Source organism: Erithacus rubecula (genome assembly GCF_903797595.1).
Source record: "Erithacus rubecula genome assembly, chromosome: 13".
Lineage (NCBI taxonomy): Eukaryota > Metazoa > Chordata > Aves > Passeriformes > Muscicapidae > Erithacus > Erithacus rubecula.
Window position 1 is genome coordinate 3,254,832 of NC_136665.1, and position 27,792 is coordinate 3,282,623.

General features: G+C 41.4%; 1 protein-coding gene across 38 annotated transcripts in view; it reads right to left on the reverse strand.

The window, feature by feature from the left end:
- Positions 1 to 27,792, reverse strand: part of ATP2B2 (ATPase plasma membrane Ca2+ transporting 2) — a 378,523-nt gene that overhangs the window by 147,184 nt on the left and 203,547 nt on the right. For all 38 annotated transcript variants that reach the window (XM_079316715.1, XM_079316719.1, XM_079316749.1 and 35 more), the window contains one exon: positions 12,052 to 12,531. In XM_079316715.1, the coding sequence (XP_079172841.1) occupies positions 12,052 to 12,250 (199 nt within the window). In that variant the 5' untranslated portion in view covers positions 12,251 to 12,531. The remainder of the gene's footprint in view (positions 1 to 12,051; positions 12,532 to 27,792) is intronic.

Below are 27,792 nucleotides of genomic sequence, written 5' to 3' on the forward strand. Positions count from 1 at the left end.
AGTTATGATGTGCTATCAATTTTTATTAATTAACTTTTGCAAACTATTTCATAACTAAAACAGGCTGAAGCCTATTCCCCTCCTTCCACCCCCCAAATTTAAATGAAGCTGGCAAAAATTTCTCTTAAAGATCCCATGGCAGCAACTAAATCTTTTAAGCAAGATTTAAGCAAGACTGAAGAAGCTCCCCAAATAAAATTGAGGACTTTCAAGCCCCAATGAAAGTTAAGAGGCTCAAAATAAGGGCAAGAGAGAAGGAAAGTCTCCCTAAATCCCAATGAAATAGTGATAAAGTAATGAGACATCCAGGGCATTGCAAACTGGGTCCCAGATTCGGGGCAATAATTCCAAATCCCTCATTTAAAACAGAGTTTGCTGTTCCAGCACGAGCAGGAGTGGACAGAAGAGATGCCAGAGGCTTGCAGGAGAACAGACACAGAGCTCTCCCATCCAGGGAATGGCGTGGATTGCCATCCCACAGCAAGTCCCACCCGATTTTTCTCTGCAATTTTAAGCTGTGAGCTGCAGAGACATTCGTGTCAGCATCAATACTTTGGGAAAAGTGGGGCAGCAAAAGGAACTGCCAGCATCTCATGGCAAAACATGCCACACTGAGAGCCTTGTTAAATAGGATTAACATCAGGAATTAAAAATAACATCTAGGTTTGGTGAAGAAAAAAAAAAAACCTACTGATTTTACCCTAAGAGTCCCCATCTATTGCAAACACTAGAACAAATTTATTTTTAAATCTTTTCAAACTCTGCAGATTTCTTAGCATGCCCATTCTTCAGGGCTGAAGGCACAAAATCTGTTTCTTCAAAGCCATTTATTTAATATCCAACCCAAACCAGCTCACTCTCAGTTTGTACATGGCAGTTTGGAGCAGTGGTTTACACACACCTTAATGAGCTGGGTTTATTTGTCCTGTACTGAGGGGTCACTTCAAAACAATGAATAAGACAATTTGAGCTTAATCTGATATTTTAAAATTAAAAATTCACTTCTGAGGGTTCATGTTCTGGGCTTTATGTGGTTGCAGCATGTGAGGTTTCATGTTTATAAGCAAGTAAGGCAGCAGGAGGTGTAACACAACCACTGAGACTTCCTTGGGAACAAATCCAGCAACACATTCCCAGAATTTCCTTAAATATCTGTAAATTTTAAAAATTCATTTGTAGAGTCCTTCAACACCCAGAGCTTGGAATCATCAGATGGACAAGGTACCAAAAATAAGCAGATTTATCATCCTAGGGCTAGCTACAACTCATGTAACAGCACATAGCACTGAATTCTTGGAAATTATTAAAATTAACTCTAATTTTTAATTAGTTATTTTAATCAATTGCAAGTAGTGCCCACTTTTAGCCAGCATTAGTTAGTTTTCTTCACAGACTCTTGTTGAGGTAACCAAAGATACAGAGGAGATTAAGGCCTGGAAAGCTGGAGAAAAAGATGATAAAAGGGCTAAAGAATGGGGACCAAATTAGCATGAAGAGGAAAATGTCAATAACTAATAGAGGACAGATTAACTAATGAAGAGAATCACATCACTGAGAACCAATGAATATCAATTTCTTTGCTAAAAATGCATAAATAAGTGAAAAGGTTTTGCATAGCATTGGTGTTGGAGCTGGAACTTTGTCAGCCACTTGCCTCTGGGCCAGAATTGAAGTGATGCCTTGCTAACAGTAAAAAGACTGTGTTAGAAAGGGTTATTTTTCCTCATTTTGGAAGGGTTTTGGTACCATCATCACTTCTGTTTGAGGCACCCGTGCCCCTGATAACCACCCACAATTTACCTCCGTGGTCCCCTCAGATGTTTCTCTCTGAAGCCTGGAAAGCAAATTGTGCTGAGCACTTCAAAGGGCTCTGCTGCAGGTGAGCTCTGTCACCCTGTCCCTGCAGTGCCCCACACACCCAAAAACTCACTGGCTTGAGAAAACAATGGAACAAAGGAGCAGCCAGGCACTGGCACCCCCATGGGAGGCTGCACAGAGCCAGGGGAGCACACCTCAACACTCCCAGAATTTCACAAGTTTACACCATATTTCTGCAGGAAACAGCAGGGGGCTTTAATGTTTTGTGAGGTTTTTCTCTCAGTGAAAACTCAACAATTTCAGTAGTGAAAATCTGACCTGGCCAGCCTCTTCACCCTTTGGGTTCATTATCACAAACAAGGAGGGATTTTCTGCAGGGTTTCTGTGGGCTAAAAGTCACCCATAGCACTACAGTTCAGGAGCAGACAGTGTGGAGCTGGATGAGCTCTGCCATCCATGGAAAACCACCCAGCAGGCATGACCCCACTGCCAGAGCAGAACAGTGATGCCATGCAGCAATTCCTATTACTGCAGGATTTTTAATGGAGGTGAAACAACTTCAGGGTGTAATTAAAAAGCAAGCAAAAGCAAACTAGGAAAGAGGAAACAGAATATCTCAGGAAAGAATGATCATTATTTTAAAACTGAGCTCCTGTGCCAGGGAAAGGGAAGGGTCCAACACATGACTGAAGTGAGACAAATCCAAGGAAATCCACAGTATCCCAAATTATCACCTGAGCTTCCAAACTGAGGCAAACACTTGAGACTGCCAGGAAAACTGTGCAAAAAAAAAAACAAAAAAAAAAAACAAAAAAAAACCCAAAACATTGCTGTATTGTTTAAAGAAAGAATTAACTGAGGAGACTAATGCTAAGATTATAACTGCACAATTGCCCTGCAATTCCACACCATTCCCATATATTTTTCTTCCACATTAATGCTGCCACAGTCCTGAACAAACAGCATTCAACTTCCAGCATCCCAGGAGCTGTGCCCTCACTCACAAAGTGAAATCCTGCTGCAGTTCATGGGGCACTCACTGGATGCTCTGAGAAGATTCTCCTTTCTTATTCTGCACCTCCTTCAGGGGCAAGCTCACTTTTTGAAGCTCACCTGTAAAGCAGTGGGCTATTCCCTCTTTTCCCTCATCTCCAGTGCTAATCCAAGGAAAAGAAGCATGACAGCTTTTGAGCTACTCCATAAATTTCATTGGTTTTTCTTCCCAATACTTATTTTCTCAGACTTTTTGTACCTCAGAGGACTGTACCTACCTAAGCTGCCCTCCCACTGAAATAGACTTTTCCTCTGTGGAAAGTGCTGGGGAGGAGAGATTGGCACAAAATGCAAAAGGAATAATCAAAGGAGCAGCCCAGCCTGTGGAAGCTCAGGTTTGTGAGTCTTAGCAGAACTGACTCAACTCACAATCCACACAGGAAAAGAGTATCTGCAGTCCCTGAAGAATTTCATTTGAAAGCAAAGAGGAAACAAGGGCTAGTAAATGCTATTGTTACAGAAATAGCAGCTACATACAGCCAGAGATTTCTATTACACAACTGAAACCCTCTGCATTTAATAGAACCGGTGGCTGCTTTGCCAAGTTCTGGGCTGGCAATTAGGATGGGACATTGAAATGCATTGTTTTACCAGCTCCAAGGCAAGGGCAAGGAATGGGATTTTTAATGAGCATTCAGAGAGGGTTTCTTCCTCCTTTAAAAGTGAAAAAGGAAGTTACTATACCCAGCTGAAGGCTGTGCCAAGGAATGTCATCTATTATCTGTGAAACAGGTTCTTTATGTCTGAGGTAATCAGCAGCTTTTCAGGATGTTGGGGAAGCTGCTTTCTCCTTGCACCTTGCAGGATCTCAGGCACAGTTTCCAGAACACCTACACAGTTGTGAAAAAATAAAACCAACTCCTGGAGACAGAGGAGAAATAATTTCCAGAGATATTCGAAGGCAAGTCAGAATCCATGAGTGTACCACATTAAAGGAAGTCAGCACAGAGGGAATGCAGATATGTTTGTCCTGGAAGCACATTGAGCTGACTGCAAAAAATACATACTGGGCTTTATTTTCCACTCACCTTTATAAATAACAGGCATGTCAAAAACCAACCTCTGACTTCTTGGAAAACAAATGGAAACAGTAAATTTGAACAGTCTAGATTTGAAGGGTGTGTAGTAAGTGCAAAAGGGACAGGAGGCAGGAAATCACTACAGCACCTTATCCCAGATCTGCTGATAGAAGTTATCCTCAAAAGAAAAACGACTATTTAATCATGCTAATTCCTCTTTCAGGGCTGCTGAGCTTAGACTTGCATAGTGAAGCCACTGCCTCATTTTAATGAAAAAAAAAATAATTACATAATCTTCTTTCACAAAAACATAGAAATGCAATGCTGAATAAAAGAAAAACAGAATTCAACATTTCATTATTGTAAGGAATGGCATTGTCATCACCTGTCCAGTCCACAGATGATCCTTACAAAGACTTTAGCAGCAAAATTTCCCAATTTTCAGCTGGAAGCAGCATCTCTGCTAGCAGTGACTCCTGATAAAATGTCTGGGAACACCTAACACAGATTCAAGTAATTGTTTTATCTCTACATTTTCAGGTGGCACTTTAAAGGGAGCAGGTTTTTGCACCCCTGTAAGGGCAGCTGAGACAAGGAATTAAGAGCTCTTGCAGCAGGGCCAGTCCCACCAGGACAAAACCACAGCATGGCAACTCTTTGCTTTCACAGGGCACCAACAAAATCAGGCAAAAAAACCTTTCTCTGTCTCTGATACTCTGCAAAGGCAAAGCTTAATTCCATCAAGGGCACGCTGGCTCCATCGATTGGATTATTCATTTGGTGTAATGGACTTTGCTTTCTTCCTGCAGCCTTCTCAAAACAAGAACAAAATGAAGATAAATCAGCTCTCACTCAAGGCTGGCAGTCTATAGACATTTATGGATTTCTGAGCCCTGCAATACAACAGGAGGGAGGCATTCCCCAAGGATGTTTTCCTCTGCAGTCCTGTTACCCTCCCTCCCAGCAGCTCCCCAGCACAGGGACACCCCAAGGCAAGGCTGCAGCCACCCCTCCCTTCAAGTCTTTCTTTGCCATCACTGATCCAGCTTTGCCTTCCCCAGCACTTGGACACCACAGTCAGTGATCCCTGTTTGATCCTCCAAGCAAAGCCCTAATTGCCATTTTCCAAGGGAGCACCAGCAGTGTAATCCCAGTTTGCCATCGGGACAGCTGGCACAGCTCTCATGGAACACAGAGATCTCCTCCTCCATCCTTCCACAGTGCCCATTATGCTGCAGGCCTGGCCCCATCTTCTTCTCACACAATGAATGAGCTGATTATGCCAACAAACTCAAACCTGAGAGTGAGATTGCAGTTTTATCAACTGCCCCATACAATGGCAGCACTTTCCATCACTTATTAATTCAGCAGAAAGGGGTTGAGTCACTGTATTGCATCACTGCATTCAGATCAAGGAGAAACTCGGGGCACAGCACGTTATGGAGAATGCTGACCTCCAACAATCTCTTTGCAAAGAGGGAAAGAATAACAGAAAGTTGCTGGGCCAGGTTTTCCTTTTGACACGTTGTAGTTGTAATTGAGTTGTAAACTACAATGAACAAACACTAGTCCTAGTGCAGAGGAGGTACAGAAAAATTTCTCACCCATTTATTACTCTGCTCATTTAAACCTGAGGTACAAGAGCAGAGTGTGTGTCTGTGGTCAGTACACCCTGCCTGCATGAATTTAATGGCTTACAGGGAACAGGGGACTTCAGCTTGCATGAAAATAGCCTCCTCTCTAAGTGTGGCACCTGCTGAGGTAGGATAATCATTGAGAGGAAGATGATGTCCTGGGTAATCACATAAATAAATCAGCACTGACCCCAGAAAATCTCTGATGCTGCCTAATAGAAAAAGCAGAAGATACTCACTCCCTTTCTGCTTTTCCTGCCCTTACTTTAAAGCACTGCCTGTAACCAGGAGAGAACCTCTTTGCAAGCCATTTAGGATTCTCAAGGGAGCAGGTATCTCTTTTTTTTAAAAAGCTTTATGGGGAAAATGCATCATGCAATATCTCTCTAGTTCTCCACAAGTAACTGAACAAAGCCAAAGTAAATCAGCAAGTGGCACAACATGCAAGAGCCCAGAAACAAAATGAGCAATGAAATTGGACTTATCACAGAGAAAAATCTGAGCCATTCATTTGAGATGCTTATGTTTGAGTAACCTTTGGAAGAATGTGTGCTGTTTCATTATACAAACAATGGAAATATTAGATAAGGAAAAGCAGCACCGTTGCCAAGAAAGCTCCAGGCAGCCCTTGCAAATCATGAAACATGGAGATGTGGCTGTATGGAAATATAACACACTGCCTGCAGCAGGAGTGCCAGACCTCCAGAGCCATTCCTGCCAACCCCAGTGTCCTGGAGTGCAGCTCAGGAGCCCCTGCAGCAGCACATCTGCCTGGCACTGGACACAGGAGCCAAATTCAGCCTCCCTAAGGCCAAGCCTTAGAGCTGGGCCAGCCCCGTGTGCCACAGCAAACCCTCCACGAGTTATTCACACACAGCCATCTCTGCCTGCTGCTCCCAGCCCTGGAGGGGACCTGTGACAATGGAGCTGGGTGACAATGGAGCTGGGTGACTGGGGACAGGCCAGTGCTTCCCCAGGGAGGCAGGGCTGTTCCCAGTGGGGAGAAGGGGCAGGAGCAGTCCCTGGGGCCAGTGGAGGGTGCAGAAGGGAAGGGAAGCCCCTGTCACACTCTGTGCTGCCCACCATTCCCACCTCCAGCCCCCCGAGACATCCAGGCACAGAGCCATGGAATTATTTGGGTGGGAAAGGACCTCTAAAGGTTGCCCAGCCCAAGCTCTGCAGACAGCAGGGACATCTCCAGCTAGGGCAGGTTCATCAGAGCCCCATCCAACCTGCTGTTAAATATTTCCAGGTCCCCCACATCTGTGGGCAGCCTCATCCTGTGTTTCATCACCCCTATTGTATGAAATTCTCTCCTTGTATTTAATCTATATAAACCCTCCTTCAGTTTAAACCCATCACCCCTTCTCCTATCATAACCTGCCAAAACATTTTTCCCTAACTTTTGTCAGGGAAATACTGGGAGACTGCAGTGGCCTTTCCCTGGGGTTTCTCTTCAGGGATACACGAGGGGCCCTGCAGCAGCAATTCCCAAAAGGAGAAACTGAACTATCAAATTTAAAGGAGAGGCTGAAGTCTCATAACCCATAATAATATTATCAGTTCATCCAGGAGGAGCATCCAGGCCACTTCCCTTCCTTTACCCAGCCCTGGGTTGTTGGGACACTGGGGGCAGCCAGGGAACCACAGGGAAATGGCAAGTTCCCCAAGCTCTCACCAGCTCCAAACCCCCAGGTGAAATATGAGTTTAAAGTTCACCCCTGGGGTTTTTCCCATGTGAGGTGGGAAAAAAAAAAAACCCTGAGGCCTCAGCCCTGGCCATGCTGAGGGGTTTGTTCATGGCCAGGGCTGCTCTCACTGCTCAAATCAAACCTTCCATGGGGACAGCAGGGACAAATAAGGGCTGGATGTGTGCTTGGAGCTTGGCTGCTGTCCTGGGGCTGACAAACAACCCACAGGAGATGTGCTGAGGCCACAAATAAGGACAAGGAATTAGGTAAGGCAGTGTGCTGACCCAGAGAGAGGATGAGCAGGTCTAAGATGCTGCTTCAAAGGTTTCTGAAGTTCAGCTTCAGCTCAACATCACAAAGAAGCTCTTAAAAGCTGCTTTTAGAGTGTTTTTAAGGAAATTATAAAATCAGAAATTATCCATCCTAATCTTGAATATAAAATAATGTAAGAATGTAATGAACATATGGATAATATTTAATGGCTTATACATGAGCAAGTGTGTTCTTTTATCAATGAAAATTATGCTATCACAAATTTCTTTACATCCATGGTCTATTTTGACAGTGTGTTAAAATTAAGCTCAGTCTCTGACAATCACAGAATCAATTATTCAAAATTTCTATTTTTAAATTATATTTGTCTGAATTCAGTATTTTTCATTCCTTCCCCAATTTTGTTTTCCAAATTCTTCACATCTCTGAAGCTGACTGAACACAGTGGTGCACCTGCCTGCAATTCAGAGCAGCTTGCAAACAGACTATTAAGTTATTAAAGGTGCATTTTTATAGAAGCAAGTGTGAGGAACCAAAACTAATGAGTCTTAAAAGCAGCTGGTTAATTTTGTTGCACTCAATCTTTCTTCAGCTTTTTCCTCACCATTAAAATTGTGAAAGGATTTTTAGATTGCAATAATGAAAAATAAACACACCTCCAAAGCTGGCCCAATTCTCAGTCTGTATCCCCCACACAACAAACATGCATTTGAAAAGACAGAGAACTTCTCTGGGAGCTCAGCTAAGGGCAGTTGTGATGCTTAAAAAGAAATAGAAATATTATTAGAAATATTATCAATTAACTGCTAATTCATATTATGTCTTTCCATGAAAGCTTTTCCTGGTGTCCTGAGACCTACAGCCAGAAAAACAAAACAAAACAAAACAAAACAAAAAAAAAAAAAAAAACAAACAAAAAAAAAAAACAATAACCAAAAAAAAAACCCTGAAATGTTCTCCCCCAGTGCATTCCACCAACCCATTTCTAGAACCCTAAACAGTTCTGTACCCACTAAATACCAACAGAAAAACAACTTATCTAGTTCTGTAGCCTCATCACCAATGTGTAACATCTCCTGGAGCACCTGTCTGAGGTGTGGTTGCACAGATATCACCATGGAAAGGTTCTTCCTTCAGCTACAAATGTAAAAAATTTCACTATACCATGGCAGGGCACAGCCCCAAGGCTGCCAGGGCTCCAGAACCTTTGGGCAATGCTCCCAGGGAGGCACAGGGTGGGATTGTTGGGGTGTCTGTGCAGGGCCAGGGCTGGATCAAGGATCCCTGTGGATTCCTTCCCATTCAGGTATTCCATTATTCTACATACAGTGGATTCTTCACTTTTTACATGCACTGGAAATCATGGCAACCAAGTATTTTAAGCAAGAGATCAGAGAAGTTAATTCACTGATATAGTTCTATTAGAAATAAACATTTTTTATAAGGGAAAGTAGATGAAAATGTTGCTGTAAATTGGTGGTTACTATATGAAATTGTGGGTATATATAGTTAAGTATTGGAGAGAGTAGATTCCAGCCTCATTTGGTATTCATTCTCACTTGGTAGCTCATCCCATTTTACCAGCTGTCCTTCATAAGGTATCACTGATGCTCCAGTGGGCCTCAGACACTCCAATTGCATGGAAAATTATACAACTGTCAGCACAGCTCTGCCCAAGGGGGGATTCAGCATTGTTTTGCAAAGTGACTGGGCTAGATCTGCCTATATGTGGTATTCCTGGGATAATGAAAGTGAAACTAATCTGAACATAAATATATTAAGAGTAAATTCAAGTCAACACATATGTGTGTTTTTTCATATAAATTATTTCCACAGATTTTAGGGAGGTTCTTTTTTATGAGCACTTAAAGAGGAGCTTTTCATTATAATATAATCACTTTAAGGCAGGAAATCCCTCAGGCATAAATGAGAGCTGGGATCTCCACTGCATCCACAGCTAAAGGAGCAATCAAAGAAAATTTGAAGGAGAGACTGAAGTCTTGTAACCCATAATAATAATATTAATTAATTCAGCATGCAAATATTATTCTACTTAACCATCAGCAGGCTTCCCCAGCTCCACACTGAATTGAGATGGGAGTTCACAGGGAAATGAACCTCACAGCAGTGCTAGTGACATCTGAGTTACAAATATGACATCTTCACTTGAGAAGTTCAAGGCCTTTAAAACCATTTCAAACAGCACTTCTAAGTGTGATTGATCCTACCAGTCCACAGGTGGGACATCAAATATTAACATGGGAAATTAATTGAGTCAGCTCTGAGCTCATGGCTACTTCTTCCTTTCTAAATAAACCAGTAAATTCAGGTCAGGCCACATTTTATCAAATTATCACGACCCTGCTGCCAGGAAACTTTTTTTTCCTCTGCTCCAGTAACTGTTTCAGCATTTATCTCACAAAATCACAAGGACTTTATGAAGGTAAATTCTGGAAGAGCTTACAAGGCAGGGAAGAAGTAAGTTCTACAGTCAGGTCCTTTTCACTGTTTCACAGTCACTCAGGACTCCTGCTCAGCCATTTGGCTTCTTCAAAGAAGTGCCCTGCAGTAATTCTTATTTCATGTTTCCCATAAAACTATGTGAGATGTACAACACACCAAAGTCTGAAAAACAAAGGAAGCTCAGTGAACTGTGCTTCACCAAAAACAATGCCTAGCTGGAAAAGTGATTTTCAGGCACTGTAGCAGATTGTGGCTTTTCATAAAGTTATTCAGTGACGAATCCACAGTTTGCTGCAGATACCAAAAGACAAAGTATGCCAATAATTAATTTTCAAATCATATCTGCTTGATGTTAGAATTCCATTTCCACATAAGAAATGATTATTCTTTCCTCTAAGAATAGTCGTGTCTTCACTGAGCTCGGAATCAAGTAAAACAATGGCTTGGCACTTAGAACTAAATATGAGTTTATATTTGCCATAAGCTTTTAAAGTTTCTCGTTATGGATACTTTCTCTCCAGTGAAAATTTCCAGAGTTTGACAAGACATATTTCAGATGATTTTTCCAAGCAAAACAATTACAAAGAAGACGTAAGCTTCGTGTGACTGGGAATTCCTATTATGTGATCCACTTGAAAATTAAAACCCAGTGGAGCCTTCCTGATTCCAAGGCTATGCTGATTGCCATTTGAAGCTGGAAAGGTTTTTCCCTAATGCACAAGTGATGAAGTGCACGTAATGCTTGGAGGAAAGTTACCTTATCTGCAGTATCAGATATAGATTACTGCTGGAGTCAGCATGCCACACTGCTGGATCCATACACTCTGTTCCAGCGTGAGGAATTGAGTTTCCCTGATGTCATAAATTGAACACATAATGCAATTAACATCTCCTTTGAAGTTCACATTGACCAGGTAACCACTACAATGAGCTGGCAAAACTTGACTGAAGTCGCCGCCGTGAGCTCGGCTCAGGCTGGGGCTTCAGCTCTGACTTTCTGCAGAAATGGAATTCTCCAAGCTGACACACTGACAGCTGCTCCTTTGGGACCCCTCAGCTGGGGTAATTTATGGCATCACACTACAACTGACATGTTTATGATCACACCAATAATTCCAGACTTTGAGGCGTTTAAACACTGGAGGTAACTAAATGATTAATTTCAGAAATAAGAGAATGGAACAAAGCCAAGACTTCTATCTTCTTGAAAAAAGAAAAGAACTTAAAATGAACATCTTGGCTACATTACAAGACTGCAGAAATATTATAGACTGAAAGACTGTGTAATTTCCAAAAGCGTTAATACTCCTTGGAGATAAAAATACAGTGACAAAAATAGAATTCTTAGAATGAAACAGAATTTTACTTGCACTTAAACAGAAAGAAAATTGTATGAGGCGAGGGAAACATTGCACCATTGTCAGTGTTTCATGGGGAGATATTTGGTTTGAGCACTAAAAACCAGACTAATGAAAGATTGGGTAGAAGTCTTGAAAAACACTAAGGAAAATAGATACTGGAAAATTATCATTGGTAATATTAAGCATAAGAAAGTAAGGAGCTTAATTTTACACACAACAAGAGGGCAACTAATAAGAACATCGATACACTCACAGACTGATGATTTCAGCAAAATTATCTATGGTAATATAATAAGTGAAGATTAGTAACCTATATATAAACATTAAAAAATATATTGATCTACACAGTAACATAATGTGCATCTCAAAAGGTCATTTCATACTCTCAAGAGATGCCCAAGTACCTAGAAGCTGTTTTGAAGCAACTGTTTTTGCACCTTCTTCCCCCCGGGAGCAGAGAGATTCAAGTTCTTTTGCAATGCTTAAAACATGTGCTGATTTTTTGTGTCATTTTAAGGAAGCTGTTAAAACAAGAAGCACTCCTTCCACACTCATGCCAGCTTTAGCTATAGCTGGACTGGTTTACCTTCTTTCTTAGAAGACTCTTGTTTTATCATTGTTGGGAATCATGGCAGCACCATGAGAATTCTGTTCAGGTTGGAATCAAAACCTCTTTTTACCACTGTCGTAGGGCATTTACACCAAGCCCCCTAATTCAAGTGAAGAGAGAAGTGCTTACCTTCTGTTGGTGATGTCTTCAGATGTCTGCAGAGCCCCTCTGTTTCCCCATAAGTCTCTTTAATTTTTACTACTGCTTCTGTCCCTCGCAGTTCCATGAGGGAGCGCAGTTCCTGCAGCGTGCACCCAAACTCTCCTGCATGGTTGGCCTCATTTCTTTGGTTCTTGGAATAAAAATCGCTATTTGTCATGTCACCCATCGTGGCTCGGCTCTATTGCTCCGCTCCTTGCAGCTGATACAACCTCAAAGCTGTTTAAAAATCGGAGAGGAATCTCAAATTCCGACGTGAGAAATTAAAAAGGTCCCGCGAGCGTCCGGCGAGGGCGTGGAGGATGCGCCTGGCGTGGAGGGTGTCCCTGACTGGCTGGAGCTCACAGAACGGCTGCTCTCAAGGCTGCAGACCAGCTCCACTCCATTCACCATTGCCCATTATGCTGCACCCAAGCTGTAGAATCTACATGGTCATTTCTTCCTCTGGACCTTTGGGAGCAAGCAGAAATGACTCATTACAAGGTGGGATGGGTGTCAAGGGGATCCTGGCATCCCAGAGATGCTGCAGGTGAACAGCATCCAGCCCAGGAGAGCACCAGCCTTGCCTTGGATAAAGCTCCCCACGGCTGGAGCACCAATGGCAGCGCTGCTCCAGTGCCAAGAGCAGCCGCTAAATAAGATGAGTCATGAATATTAATTAGTGAGCGATTAGCCCGGCATGCAGGGTGCACCCCCAGTGCGTGCTCTGCTCCATACAGCCACCCTGCTGTCCTCTGCCCAGAACAAAGGCTCCTGATAAGGGTTAAAAACGGGTTAAACACTGCCAGTTTGCATCATGGTTAAAGCAAGATTGTTTTTATAGCACGAGGGCGGTGAAACTTTGCAAAAACTGCAGAGCCACCATCACAAATGCAGAATATATTTAAATGCATTACATCTTGCAGCCTTGCCTTTGTGCAGGCGAGCACAGCACGAATGCAATGGGATGCCTGGGATGGAAGAGGCAGAGCTCCTGTATGAGGAGTCCTTTCCCCTGAGCCCAGCCACCAGCAGGCACTGACAGCCCAGCAGCATCCTGTGTGTTTCTCTTTTTACTTCTTTTTCCCTTTTTTTTTTTATTTCCTTTTGTATGTGCAGTGCTGAACAAGTCCCGTTTGGACCATCTGGGAGACAGTTGATTGCTTGCTAAAGCCAGCCTTTAAAACCTGTTTCCCCTTCCCATATTCTAATGAAGTTGGTTTAAATACTGCTGAAACCAGCTATTATATTTGGCACGCAGAGTTTTAACAGAGATTAAAGGTTTCTTTTTTTTTCTTTTCCAAGCGGGTTAGTGCGAGTGCACTGTCTAATCTAGAGGTCTCAGAATCGTTTTCATAATAAAAAGGATCTCTCAAAGGGCACCCCAGCAGCCTAATGACTGACCAACCTGTCACAGGCAAAGGGCACACGTTGAACTTTCTAGGCACAGCAATCCCCAGTGGAAGTTATATATAAATGCCCAGATAAAGCACATCAAGAGGAGCCCGATGCATTTCAAGTCCTGGTTTTATGCTGGAGCAATAATTTTAATCTCCCCCCCAGCTACAGTTGACATAACACGTAGGGTTTGCTATTTCCACTCTCTAATTGCCATTGCTCTGCAGTGACAAAGATCAGACCTGTGTGAGCACTAATTTGGAGTTACCTTGCTCAATTAAAAATCTGGACCTCTACCAGCTTTACTGCTTCAAACCTCAACATTCCTTTGATTTCTATGGAGGAAAAAAATTAAAAATAAAAATTCAAAGAATAAAAGGAAGTTCAAGTTTCACTGTGATGTTACAGACCAAAATTAATTTAAATACCAGCCAACTGCTACACTTTCTCCTACCCATCCTATTTACTGATGTATCTTCTAGTGCTGAGAACTTCTGCCACCCTCAATTTCACATATTGCTTTTCACATTCACGAGATGAGAATTTCAGCACAAAATGTTTCTACAGCAAACAACAAATAGAAACTAGGAGTAGCAATTTCAAAGGGCCTTTATTTACCAAACAAGAGATGGTGAACCATGCTCAGCCTCAATCCATCCCCAGGTAATACCTTATATACAGCAGGAAGAAAAGGCCTTACTCACACTATTGCTTCCTCTGTTTGTAAACAGGATGGATCAGTATTCTGCACAGAAATAGCATCAGCCTGCAGCATTATTTGAGAAAAAAAAAAAAACTTCAGGCCAGGAATGTCACAGATGCCCAATCAACCAGGCTCCATCCCAGGAGGCAGCAGATCACCAGGGCTCCTCCTTCCCACCAGCAGCATCCCAGGCTCTGCCTGCTGTCAGCCACAGCAACATGCAGACTGAGAGCTGACTGCCACAGAGACTCTGAGCCTGCAGTGGGAATGACAAATAGCTGAAAAAACAGGCTGCTTTTACTCCCAGTGGTTAATAAATAAATAAATAAATATAAGTGTTCTTAAGTGCAGTTCACGGTTTGGAGAGCTGGGCATCTCAAACAGCCTTGATATTAAGAAAAAAGAAGATGGAGAGAATATGGCCCTAATAAAAAAATCTTTTTAAACATTGCTCCAAAATAATAAAATTGTTCTTAAACTGTTCCATAACACCACAAAGACAATTTTGAGTATTTTCTGAAGAGAACCATTTACCAATTTCATTCTGATGCAAAGGGCACTAAACACAGCATCAAAGACATTTTCTCCATGATCTTTGTTGAAAGTGTCCACTCCTCTCAATCAAAGCATCTCTTTAGGCTTACTGTGCTACCACTATAAATTAATATATTTTCTTCTATTCTTAGAAATTCATTGTCATTTGCCAGCCACAGCAAGACAGTGCTGCTGCTTTTCAGCATGACTCATTTGCCTGCTTAATTTTTAATTTCACCTCTGATTAAATATTAACCAATAAACAACAAATATGAGGTTTACACTTCCTTCAGAGCTCCAAAACCAAATCACTGGCAGTCTGTGCTGCTCATGACTCACCTGATGCTGTGCCACCAGGGAAAGACCACCTCACGTTTCTGAGGGGCAGATGGTGAAAGGCAGCAGGGGCAGAGTGTGACTGACATTATTCCTGCTAATGCAGCTCCCTAATCAGGGAACAGGATGCTCAGGCTCCTTTCCATCCCAGGATCTCTCCTAGCAAAAGCCCAGGCTCCTCATCAGGCATGGAATCACCTCAACCCCTCCTAAGTGGTGAATATTGAATATTTCTTCACCAAAAGCTGAGGAATAGAGAAGTTGTGGCTGGCACGTGGCAATATTCCCATTGTGGGGCTTTGCCTTTCCAAAATACATCCAGTGGGGAAATTAGGAATCATCCACAAGAAATCCCATTATTACACTGGTTTGGGTGGTGGTTTTTTTTTTTGTTTCTGTCTTTTTGGGTGGAGGTGAGAGAAGAGATTATTTTACAAAAAAATTCACAATACTGATATTTTCAAGACATAGATATATTCTATGTGAACTACCAAGGAATCCTGCTTAAAGGAGGTGATACTGGCATATTTTTCAAACAAAATTATCTTATATCCCAATGGCCCAATGAATAAAGTGAACTGGATTTCATCTGTGGGTGCTGCTTTCACTGCTCTATCCACAGTGGGTTTAATTCATGACTAGAACATAAAGAGGCACCAGCCTGAGAGCACAGCTTTCCACACCATCCTAGAACAGGGTCTCCATTGGTCTCATCACTCCATATGAGAACAACTCAGAGGAAAAATGTCCCTTCTCAGATATGTTCTATAAAAGAGAAATAAAAACTCCAGTAAAATTAATTTCACACACAACATCAGCTGGTTTAGCCAGACAAAAGCAATCACTTTTAACAAAGGTTATTTGCTTTTACTTGCTCTTCCCTATGCTTCTGAAAGTAGAAAACTGAGTAAAAGAAGTTCCAAAGTGCAGTTTGAAAACAGGAGACTGCTGTGAGGCTGAGATAAAAATCACAAAAGACTTCATACACAGAACCTGAGTGAAACACCACCCTTATTTTCCTCACTCAAAAGTCAGATTATCACTCTGTACCTTGGTCTGGAATCTTGTCAAAGAGAGGTTTTTATTGTAGAAATGCAATGTAAACTTGAGCTGGCTCTTTGGTTGTTTTTTCTTTTTTTTTTTTTTCCAGAGTTGCTGTGTCTGGGGGAAGAGGCTTCCAGTCCTGTAGAGCCCAAGTCAAATATTTTTCATCTCCTAGCTGCTTAGAGGAAATGCATGCCAATTAAAACAGAAGCAATTTGGATGAGCTAACTGCAGGCCTGCTGGGAAAACTATTCTTTGATTTCCCTAATCAGGAAAAGTCTCATCTTGGAAGCTTGTAAATATTTTCACAGTGTGTTAGAATGTAGATATCATCCCCAAGTATTCTGACATCTGATTTCATTTGGACTTCTACTGGCAGGAAAGTTAACAGCAATGTAATGAACCAGATTTCACCAGAGCAGAATCCCAAGGCTTGCATTTCACAGTTCTTAAAGTCTGGACAAATAATGGAGTCAGGAAAAACAAAAAATTAGTCAGGAGGAAAAAAGAAAAATTAAAAAAAAAATAGGATAAAAAAAGATTCTTAATTTGACTGTTTTCTCTAAACTGTCACCTGAGATTATGGCAACTCTGATTTCACAGTTTGCTGGTGGAGAAACTGTTTAAATTACAGGTGAAAGGGTGATCCCCTCTCAGCCAGGGCAGAGAGCAGAGCCCAGGCTCTGTTCACTCCATGTGCAGCTGGAAGTGACACACACAGCTGGTTCTCCAGGAATTAAACTCTGGAAATCAGCAGTTCCTTCCATAGGGAGCATCACTGCCCCACTTGGACTTTATTAGCCACAGATAAAATTCCAGCTGAGCCCTATAGGGAACCCCCAGATAAAGGGGGAAGCAGTGAAGTGTCACATTTTAGTGAGTACAAGGTGCATAACCAGATTCATCTGTATTCACTGACACCATGCCTTAAAGCAGGACTGGGAGCAGATTTCTGGGAGTTTTCCCTTGAGTCTAAGCAAAATCAGAGATGTTTTGAGACTACAGCTCCTTGAACTCTGACCTGTGAGCAGCAGGGCAACAACTGATTGCAGAGGATTAAAACCTCACAGCAGAGCTCTGCAAGGAGAAAAGAGTTGAGAAGGAGAACCATAACCTTCTCAGTGGAGGCCTCCAGATATGTGAAATAAATCAAGTGTGGCCCAGCTGTGGCATCTGTTCATGGCAAAGCCAAAATGTCCTTCCATTTGTGAACACAACCTGCATGGAGCAGAATGATGAGGATGAGTTCTCTACCCAGCAGCCAACAAAGCTGATTAAATGCACCCAACAATGCCTAAACTCACACTCTCTTAAAAAAAAAAAAAAACCAGCTCATACTGACTTTGAAGCTCAATTATCAGGAATGCACAAGATGCAGAAGGAACTAAGGAAAAACACCATCTGAATAAAAGCTGGTTGGCACCTCACAAAGTGTGAACGTTTTGTTTAATACCAGGAAGCCAAAAGTAGATAAAGAAAGAGAAACTGAACTTTGTCACTGAAATGTTCTCTGAAAATATTCCTGACTTCATCACTGCTTTTCTTCATGAATTTCAAGTTGCCTTAAATAATCTATAAAGATTATAGACTTTATAGACTATAAGTCTATAAAGAAGCTGTGGCTGCTCCATCCCTGGCAGTGCCCAAGGCCAGGCTGGATGGGCTTGGAGCAGCTGGGACAGTGGGAGGTGTCTCTGGGATGAAATGGTCACCAGGGTCATTTCCAGCCCAAACCAGTCTGTCATTCTGTGATCACTCATTCATGATGAGCACACACAGATGAGACATCCATTCAGCTGTTTTCAGACAGCAATCTATTTCCCCAATAATAGGATGACATTAGCACAGTTAAGGTGAAGTATTATTTTAAAAATATTACAAAATGAAAACATCAAAAAGAAAAATCACCTGTTATAATCCCTTAACAACTGTTTCAGCCTTTCAGCATGAACCTGAGCCTCCAGTCAGGACCAGCTTTGTTATCAGGTAGGATAAACAAAAAGGATTCCATGCCACTGTCAGTTATTTGAAGGCAACAAAAGAAATTTTTGTTAGAGACGCAAAATATCAATAATTTCAGTTCTACAATGAGAGTATTTTCCTAGGACTTCCACCAGACAGAATCTTGCACAAGTTGGCTGGTTTTTCTCTTTGCCATGTTGTACTAGCGTAATGAGGGCTGTGATTAAAGCACCTGCTGCAGTGCACAGTTTTTCATTCTACATTTGATCCCAAGCCTGCTCTCCTCTGCTCCTCATGGAAATGGCTCCAGCAAAGCCAAATGAACTCCTGACAGCAACAAAACTGCTCTAAGGGAATCAATCCAGGCCCATTAAATAATGAAATTACTCCATCAGTGACTTCTGGGGAGCTGCAGCAGGTCCTGCAGATGAAACCCTTCCTCCCTCTCAGCCTGCAGAGGTGGATCTGCCCTGAAAAAGAGATTTTCCCAGCACAGACTGTCCTAGCCACCAGTTTTCAGAACTCACTCTCACACCCTGCTGGTGCTAACATGGATTTATGATGTTTTGCTCAAATGAAAGGTTATTTTTCATCAGCCATTTATTCTATCAAGGCTCCAATTCCCCACTGCAAAGCAGGTTTGGGGTTTCTTTCATTCACTGCCTTCCTACACTCCACATATTCCCACTCTTTGGGGATGTAACTTCTGGCACTGCAAAGACCCATTCTACACCTCTTTAAGCTTTAGAAAATTCATGTTCTTATTTAGAAGTGATTTTATACAGCACAGTCATTGCAAGGAGTGCCAACTTCCAAACTGTGTTATCAATTTAATCAAAAACACAGCTGTGGGAAAAAAAAAAAAAACTAAGGATAGCCAGACTTCAGACACTCAGTATTAAATAAAGCAGATGTGTGGGGAGAAAAAAAAATCTAAATTAAATGCTCTAAAATCACTAGGTGGTCAGGTGAGGAACATATCCCAGCATAGATTCCTGCATCACTTCCAGAGTGGGGGGAAAGCCTTTTTTATAGCAGAAAACACCCAAAAGTTTTACTACAGTGATGCTACATCACAGAGGGATGTTGGAGAGCAGCTCCTCACCATCACCTCCAGGGCAAAATATTCAAAATTTCTTCCTTGGGTTGAAGTGCCTTTCTTTTCCCCACCCCCAAAAATTATAGTTCTGTTCAGTCAGTACAGTCTAAACCCAGGGGACAAGAATAAAAAATCCTATAAAAGAAAAGAGCCCAAACTCGGCTATAATACAGATTTTTTTCTTTACTTTGCTTCACTAAAAGCAAATTATTGGCACATAAACACTAAAAAGATGAGTCATTCTACATGTCTTTCATCTGTGTGTTTTACAGACCACCAGATTTCTTAAATCTAGAATGTGAGTTACCATGTGACCTTTAGCTGATTATCAGCTTGCTGCACACAATTTCAGGGAGTTCCAGGAGTCTGTGTGCCTAAAATACCTGATTTGATCTCATTTTATCAGAAAACTCTCAAGAACATCTTAAAAAATAATAGATTTTCCAGCTCCTTCCAACAAATAGGGTCTGAGGCTTGACAGAGACTGATTAAAGCTGACTGTCCTGCTCCATCTCACCTAAAATTTCTGGGCTTTTGTTCAGCCTCTGTTAAGAATGGACATTGAGTTTTGTTCCTATTTATTACTTTTTTTTTAATCCATTACTAATCATTTCATTATAAAAATATTAAATGGCCTCTCCAATCTTCATAGCTCGAGACTCACCCAAATATTTAATACTTTGGTAGAAATTGCCATTTCTCCTGATTGGTCACATCCATCTTGACCTCTTTTCATATTCCTTTCTCAGATTTTTTGGACAATATTTTACAGGCACTTTCAATCTTAAAAATGGAGATTGATGAGGAAGACCTTACCTATATCTGAACCACCTATCAGGCTTTTAATCAACAAATTGCAATTTCATTTCACAGAGCTCTGCGCTCTCAGCTCTACCTTGAGTTGCACCAACCCATGGCTGGTTTGAGAGCTGTGAAATGGAAGTTGAAATATTTCCAGTCCTGGATAGAACTTTGTCATAAGAGCAATTTCAAAGGCTGAAAGGAGGCCTGGACTTTATTACTTTTTAAATAAACCAGAGATAAATTGAAGCCTTTTCTTGCCTTTTTAGGAGCACAAGGGTGAGAAAGTGCAGTGGAAATGCACTTGTTAAAGTGAATTATAATTTTGATGGATTGCTTTTATTAACAAGTTGGCAGGTATCATGTTTTCCATAAATATGGATCTATGGAATAACAGAGACAATAAAAACTTGAGGAAATCCATAACTGGCCAGCTGCAGAGAAATTCATTTTGTCGTGTCATGATCTGAGCTCTGGAGGTTAAAGCACCTCTCCAATTTTAACATCCATGCTGTTGTAGCATGATCAGTGTTGGCACTTATATCTCTGAGAAAGAAACTCAAATTTCTACATAACAACCCAAGGGAAACCATTAAGGGAGAAGGAAAAAAAAACCAACAAACCAACCCAACACCCTGGCCTTGTTCTGCTGTTTTCTCTGCCCTTCTGTCAGCATCCATCTCATAAATCACCCAGCCACCAGCAGGGAAAAGGACTGACACACTACTGTTGTCTATAAAAGCCAAGAAAATCAAAGCAGGTTTAACAGACTTTTAGCCAAAAGACAGGAGACCACAGCAGAGCCACTCAGGAATGGATTTGATTGCTGTGTTTGGCCAGAAATGCCATCATTGCAGTGTTACACACTCTTCTGTCTGTGAGGAGCTTCAAGACTGATTGCAGAAAAATCTAATTTGCCAGGAGTTGCTCTTATTTTTCAGGTGTGTGATTGCTCAGCAGGTGAAATGCTGAGCATCAAACAAATCATGAAAAACAGCTGGTTTGGGGAGGGAAAAAAAAGGAAAAAAATTCACCCTAAACAAACTAAGCCAACTTCCACTCCAGGCTAAATTTGCAGGCTTCTTTTCTGCCCCCATGGTTTCACTGTCAGAGGTATTTTATTATAATATTAATTAAAGATAGAAAGACATGAAGCCAACACTGAAGATTTTAGTGCAGCACCATTGGTTGTTAATGAGATCCAGAAAATGGAGCTTCCATGCAAAATAAGTGCAGGCAGAAAAATAAAAGAGGAAGAACACAAAATATGAAAGTAAATAATTTGATTGTCTAAAAAAATCCAAATATATAGTTATTTAATGGCTGAATAGAAATATATACAAGTGGAACTGGAAGAGGCATATTTTTCACTTGCACCATTCCCATAAAGGCTGAAAAAGTAAACTGCAGGCTATAATCTGCTTTTCTGAACATATAGCTATATTTTCTTATTGTTAACAGTGACAAAAAATTTTGCATCTTTTCTTAAAAAAAAAATAATTACAGAAAAAAAAAGTCTTACATAAGGCTGGGTCATTTTGTTATTAGGATGGAATGCAGTTCTCTAAAATGAGAATAGAGAGACCAAATTATAACTAGCAGGGCCCATCTCAGAGAGATTTTTGTTGCCACCTGCACATTTGATGGCAGGAGTTCATTTTAGTTAACTAAGGGCATAATCCAAGCATATCCTGCTGTGTGCCTGCACATTACAGAGCATTCCTACCCCATCTCACCTATTTATCAGGATTAAAAAGCAGCAGATAAAAGTATAACAAATTTAAACATCAAGCTTTAATAGGTTATAAACAGCTAAAAATAAAGTACCAGTAGTTTACCACCACCAGTACACAGAGCAGAGTTCAGCTCCTATAAAATGTGGCATCTCTTTAAATCTCCTTTATGCCACTGAACTCTCAGTGCATCATCATGCAAGGACCAGAGGTAAAAAAAAATAGCTTTTTAGCTTTGCTCTATCTTATAGAAAATAAGTAATGTGGTAGATGATAAAAGCTTTTTCTCTTCAAAAGATAAATTTGCTTCAAGCATTAAAAAAATCCACCTAAATATTTTTTTACTTTCACAGCTTTATAAATTTTTCTTATAAACCAACCCATCTTTGCTACTAAAGAGAGATGCAAACCTGGCCAGCTCTGAACTCCAGCTCCACATGCAAACATCCTCAGCCACGAGCTTGCAGGTGATAGAAAGTCACAACAAGAAATTGCAATTGAAGGGAGGATTTGGGTAGAATTTCTTTGCTGTTTTGCAGGGAGTGGAAGAGAGAGACAGCATCCACCTGCTCTGCCCCCAGCTGAAATGAAAGCCAAAAGCTTTCAAGAGCCCAGACCTCCTAGGCTGACTGGTTCCTCTCACCTGCCAGGAAATCCAAAGGTGATTCTGATTCCCTTTAATCAGAGGAGAAGAAAGGGAAACCCTCAAAAATTATGGAACCCAACAGCCCTCATTGCATTTTTAATCGTTAAGAAAATCAAATACAAACATATTTTCTCCCCAGTGATTTAGCAGATGTGCCCTGTAAGGCAAGAAGAGCAGATCTGCTGGAGAGGTGAGTCTGCACCACCAAAATCTGTGTGAAAGGAGCAGAGGGAAAAAATCCATCCCTGCAGGACTCGGGTGCACAATGGGAATTGTCAGCCAAGGTCACTGCTGAGAAAGAGAGCAGCCAAAAAGGAGGTTTCAAATCTCAGTGGGCATTAGCTGAAAGACACACAGAGATGTTCTGCAGAGGTTTTAAATAGGACATGCACAAAGGATTCCAAGGAGATGACTATCAGGCAGCCCTAGCAAAATACCAAATTCCTTTTTTTCCCCAGGTTATCGTCATCCATGGAGAATCACGAAATCATTTCGGAGCAGAGACGATGAACTACAACTTGACAGAAATCCCTGCATAAACACCTCACCAAAATGTCTTTGCCAGAACCATCTGAGGGGGATGAGGAGCCCCCAGGCAGGAGGAAGGGGGTGAGGGCTGTGCCCAGGAGCTGCCAGGACACTTGCAGAGGGCACTGGGCACCGTGGGGCTCCAGCTCCTGTCCCTGGCACCAGCACACACCACCTGGCCACGGGAAGGCACTCTGGGGACAGCATATGCAGACAGACCTGGCACATCAATGCCAAAAGCCAGCTCATTAGGCCTGAACCTCCAACAGGAAGAATTAAAAAAAAAAAAAGAGCTTGGGAAGAGAAATTTCCAAATCCAAGTGTTCTCTACATTCAGCTTGAGGAAAAGCATCAATTTTAGCAGAGGGAAAATAAAATAAAAAACCCATTCTTCCCTCAAAAATGTATATGAGTACAGACATTACTCTCTTTCTGCTTCACAGAAGCAACATTTGGAAAACTACTTAACCTTTCTATTTTTATCTGGGTGCATTCAAATTACCAATAATGTACAACATGCTGTAACAAAACCACTGATGTAGGGTATAATTTTCCCTCAAGCACATTATCCTAGCTGGTGGCTCAGAAAAATAAGCTGATAAAACAGCAGCAGACATCAATTGATGGATAAAAACCCATCACAGCTATGTAGAATGTTGCTGCCCAACCTTAAAATCATACAATTAGCCCAAAAATACAAGCTGTAGGACAGGACATACCAACAACCATGCATTAGCTGTGAGGTCATCCCAAAAATCCTCCAACAAACACATTTTTAAGCAGACCAGCAGATTATCGCCTCATAATTTAGCTATTAACGCACAGATTTATTTTAAAGCCATCATCATGCCTGGTACTTTTATTAAATATCTTCTTCCCTGTCAAGTTCAATCGGGATCTCATCCTAACCATGATGAGCTTTTAATTTTCTGTGCTATTAATAGCAACTTAAAAATAAAATGTTCTCTTTGGAAGCTATAAAGCTGTAACTTTCTTTAGGAGCTGCAAGGGGGAAGAAAGATTAATCTTCCTACTCTGCATCTCTTAAGCTACATTACTTATCTGCATATATGGGAAAAAAACCCAGGAGAACAAGGAAGAAACAGGAATTTTAATGTAACTCCCTGTAAGGATTTCACATGGCTGCAGCACAGAAATGAAGAATTACCAATATACAAGGAATAAATAATTTAATGGCCAGGTAGGTTGTGAATCCATCTCAGTGACTCTCGTGCCCATCAGCAAGAGATAATGGATTAATGAATGACACAATTAGCTGCAGGATGCACTGACTCCTGTCCAGCAAGGCCCTTCAGCAGGTACTCAAATTTCAGCCCAATTGGGGTCCTCATTAATTGCCCAGCAAATAAAGAAAGATGGGAAGCTGGGGATGAGTCTGATGGCACTCTGTGACCATCTGACACATGGATCAGAGACTTCCAGCTGCTCTTCCTCAGCTGCCTCCATCCAGCAGGGGCAGAAGGGAAGGTACAAAGTTGTTCCAAGCCCTCTCTTGGTCTGAAGGAACAAAATTAATGCACAGTGCTGCACGGTCCCTTTTGTTGCATTTTAGGCTATAGGTGAGTGGCAAAAAGGATAATGCAACATAGTTCCTTGTGTGATGGAGAAGCAAAAGAGAAAGAGAGCTTTATTTAAGGAAAAACTACACAGATATATAGGGTAGATCGTGCAAAACAGAATAGAAAAGACTCATTGGTCCAAGAAGGCAACACCTCTTTGAAATCATGCTTTGTGCAAAATATCACAAGACACTCACACAGCTCTCACACACCCTGCAGGTGCAAAATCATTGTTATAATTCCTTGTCCTTGTGCAGCCTGAGAAACTCAAGGCTTCAAGGCTGCTTTTCCTCTGGTTCCCAGCAGCATCCAACAAAACCCTTTCAGCAGTGCTGCTCACACTTGCAAGGAATGACACAAGTGAGATCTACTCCAAGGCTCCCATCAGAGCCACAGAGCCCCAGCAGCTGCAGAAAAGCCCAGGGAAGGCACCAGGGAGAGCTCAGAGCCCCTTCCAGAGTCTAAAGGGGCTCCAGGAGAGCTGGAGGGGTACTGTGGACAAGGGATGGAGTGACAGGATGAGGGGAAATGGCCTTAAACTGGAGGAGGACAGATTTTACTTGGATTTTAGGATGAAATTCTCCCCTGTGAGGGTGGGGATTCTCCCAGAGCAGCTGTGGCTGCCCCTGCATCCCTGGCACTGCCCAAGGCCAGGCTGAACACTGGGGCTGGGAGCAGCTGGGACAGTGGAAGGTGTCCCTGCCATGGCAGGGGTGGAATTAAATGGTCTTTAATGTCCCTTTCCACCCAAATCATTCTGGATTTGATGATTCCATGACCTTGGCACACAACTGGGCAGCTTTGAGATGTACTTTCTGAACTGCCTCGATGCTCATGACCTTTCCTTTAGGATATGGGCCTTGCCACAGCTATTGAAGCCTGTTTTTATCTAAAGATTGGAGTGTGTTTTAATGAGGGATAAACTGAGACCATCTGGATGTCTCAGCTGCTACAGAGCAGGATTGTTTGCTGATTTTAACCATGGCTCTTGCAGAGAGCATAGACCTGTGTTGCACAAAGTGCACCAGCTCAGCTTGATTTCTCCTTGTAATCAAATGTGTTGATCTAAAATCTATTTCCAGCAAATTACTTGTCTGTTTTGGGAACAGCTCCCTCCTCATCTCCTCAGCACGGTGGTGGGGATGAGCAGAGACAATTGAGTTGAAAAGGTATTTTTGTGAGGGGCTGTCAGTGAGTGCTCCCAGTGAAATCTTCCATTTTGGAACACCACCACCATTGACTCACAAATTACATACCAGGTGCCAACTCAAATTAAAATCTGGAATTTTCTATCTTTTTGGTTTTGGTTTTGGTTTCTTTGTTGTTGTTGTTGTTGTTGTTGTTTTTTCTTTACCGAGATTTGTTGTAAAAAATTGGTAATAAATTGGTCCCATTTTAATTTTGTATTTGCATTTCTTCATGCACATATTTCAGTGGTTAAATGTTCTGAGTACTGGATAACCATATTGCAATCAAGCTTCTGTAGATAATTTGCTGTCCCTGTATTTATCCTGCAAGATAAATAATGAGTTAATTTGGGAAGGTAAAATAAGAAATTAGTCAAAGCCACCACAAAATTAATGGTCAGCAAAAGAAACTGTGACAATAATTTTGCAGATTCATTATTAGAATATTGTGTGTCATGACTTCCACCCAAACACCTCAGACAACAGGCACCATTAACAATTTGAGATTAGAACATTGTTTAAATTAGTTTAAGTGCTGTTAATTATGCATTCACCAGCAATGACACCTGTGACTTCAAATTCCAAGCAGATCTGAAAATTAAAAGAATAAAAGCAACAAGTGTTCTTGTAAGAAGAGCTACTCCAGGGATGCTGAGATCATAAGTAATTCAGCATATTTTTGCATGTTTTTTTCACCCTTTTTTAATCTAAATAAAGTTTCTCCAAAAGAAATTGCTATCTGTTGCTTTTACCTCTCAAAAAGTGATCCAACACAGAATGTTCTGGCTTTTGACTATAAGGTGATTATTTGACAATGAAATCCTATCCTGTGTTCTTTTTCTATCAGAATATCAATAAATGCCTCAAAGAGAATTTCTGGAAGTGGTATCTTGAGATGCTTGGTAGGAATACCCCCCAAAACACCAAGATAAGCTGACTGCTCCCATTTATTAGGCTCCATCTGGTACCAGGGGACATTGCTTTATTGATTTGTTGGGCTCAAAATCCTTTCTGGGACAACACATAAATACCTACAAACATTTCAGTTGTTTGCAATTTTTATTCCAAGTGGTTTTGATAATTTGAATTCTTCTTGTATCGCATCACCAATGGTCATCCCAGACGTGCTGGAAAGTCACATCCTTCCCTCTGACACCAGGCCCACAAATACTTCACAATAAAGGGTTCCTAAAGAAATGTATTCTGACATTAGAGATGTGGAGGCATCCAATGGACCAATACATTTAATTCTCTCCCTCTACAGGCAGAAGAGACAATGAGGAATTAATAAATTCTCCAAAGATCTAGGCTAGTGCTGAACATGCCTCAAATAGCCAAAGTTATTAACCATAATATTATTAACCTGTAATATTATTGGTCATATCTGTGGATTGGTGTGTTCATGATGTACCAAAATTTAAAACAAGTTTTAAATACAGGGATTCCCATGATTAATCTGTTTGAACCAAACCCCCTGCATTGACATAACACCTGAAATGTGCAAGTAAACAAAAGACAAATCCAGTTGTTTCCAAGGTTTTCACACCCATCAACTCCTACATATTTCCTAGAGAAGCAAACTCACACCTCCTGCAACAGCTTTGGTTTTCTTTGTTATGTTTTGTGAACCCATCTGAAATAAATCAGACGTCAGAGAATTGAAATTACCACACTTCTAATAACTTTAAGCAATCTCTCAATCTGTTTCTTTTTAATCAGAAATCTTACAGAGCGAGCACCCCCACAACAATCTCCTGAATAAAAGGGAGTTGTCAATTCTTTGCATGCTTAACTACAACCCCCAAAAAATAAAAATACAAGCTTATCTCAGAAAATTAAGCAACACTGATCAAAGCAGAGCCCACGTCTCTGATTTGCATGCACCTAACCCACATGCTATCACAAAATGCAGATCCAGCCCACTCCTGATGGCAGTAAGCAACTCCACCAGGTTGGGGATTAAAAAAACAAGATCCCATCTCCTGCTTCAGCCTGTCTCAATCTGGTGCTTCCCATGCAAATCAATGCAGGTTTTTTAGCATTTCAAATCAAGACGACTTTTGTTCACATATGTTCCTGTGATTATTGTTTTGCCTTCTTTGAAAATGAACAGAAAACACTTCCTCAGATGTATTCCTTAATAACCTTATGTTTATCTTGCTTTTTGTCACTTCTTGCAAG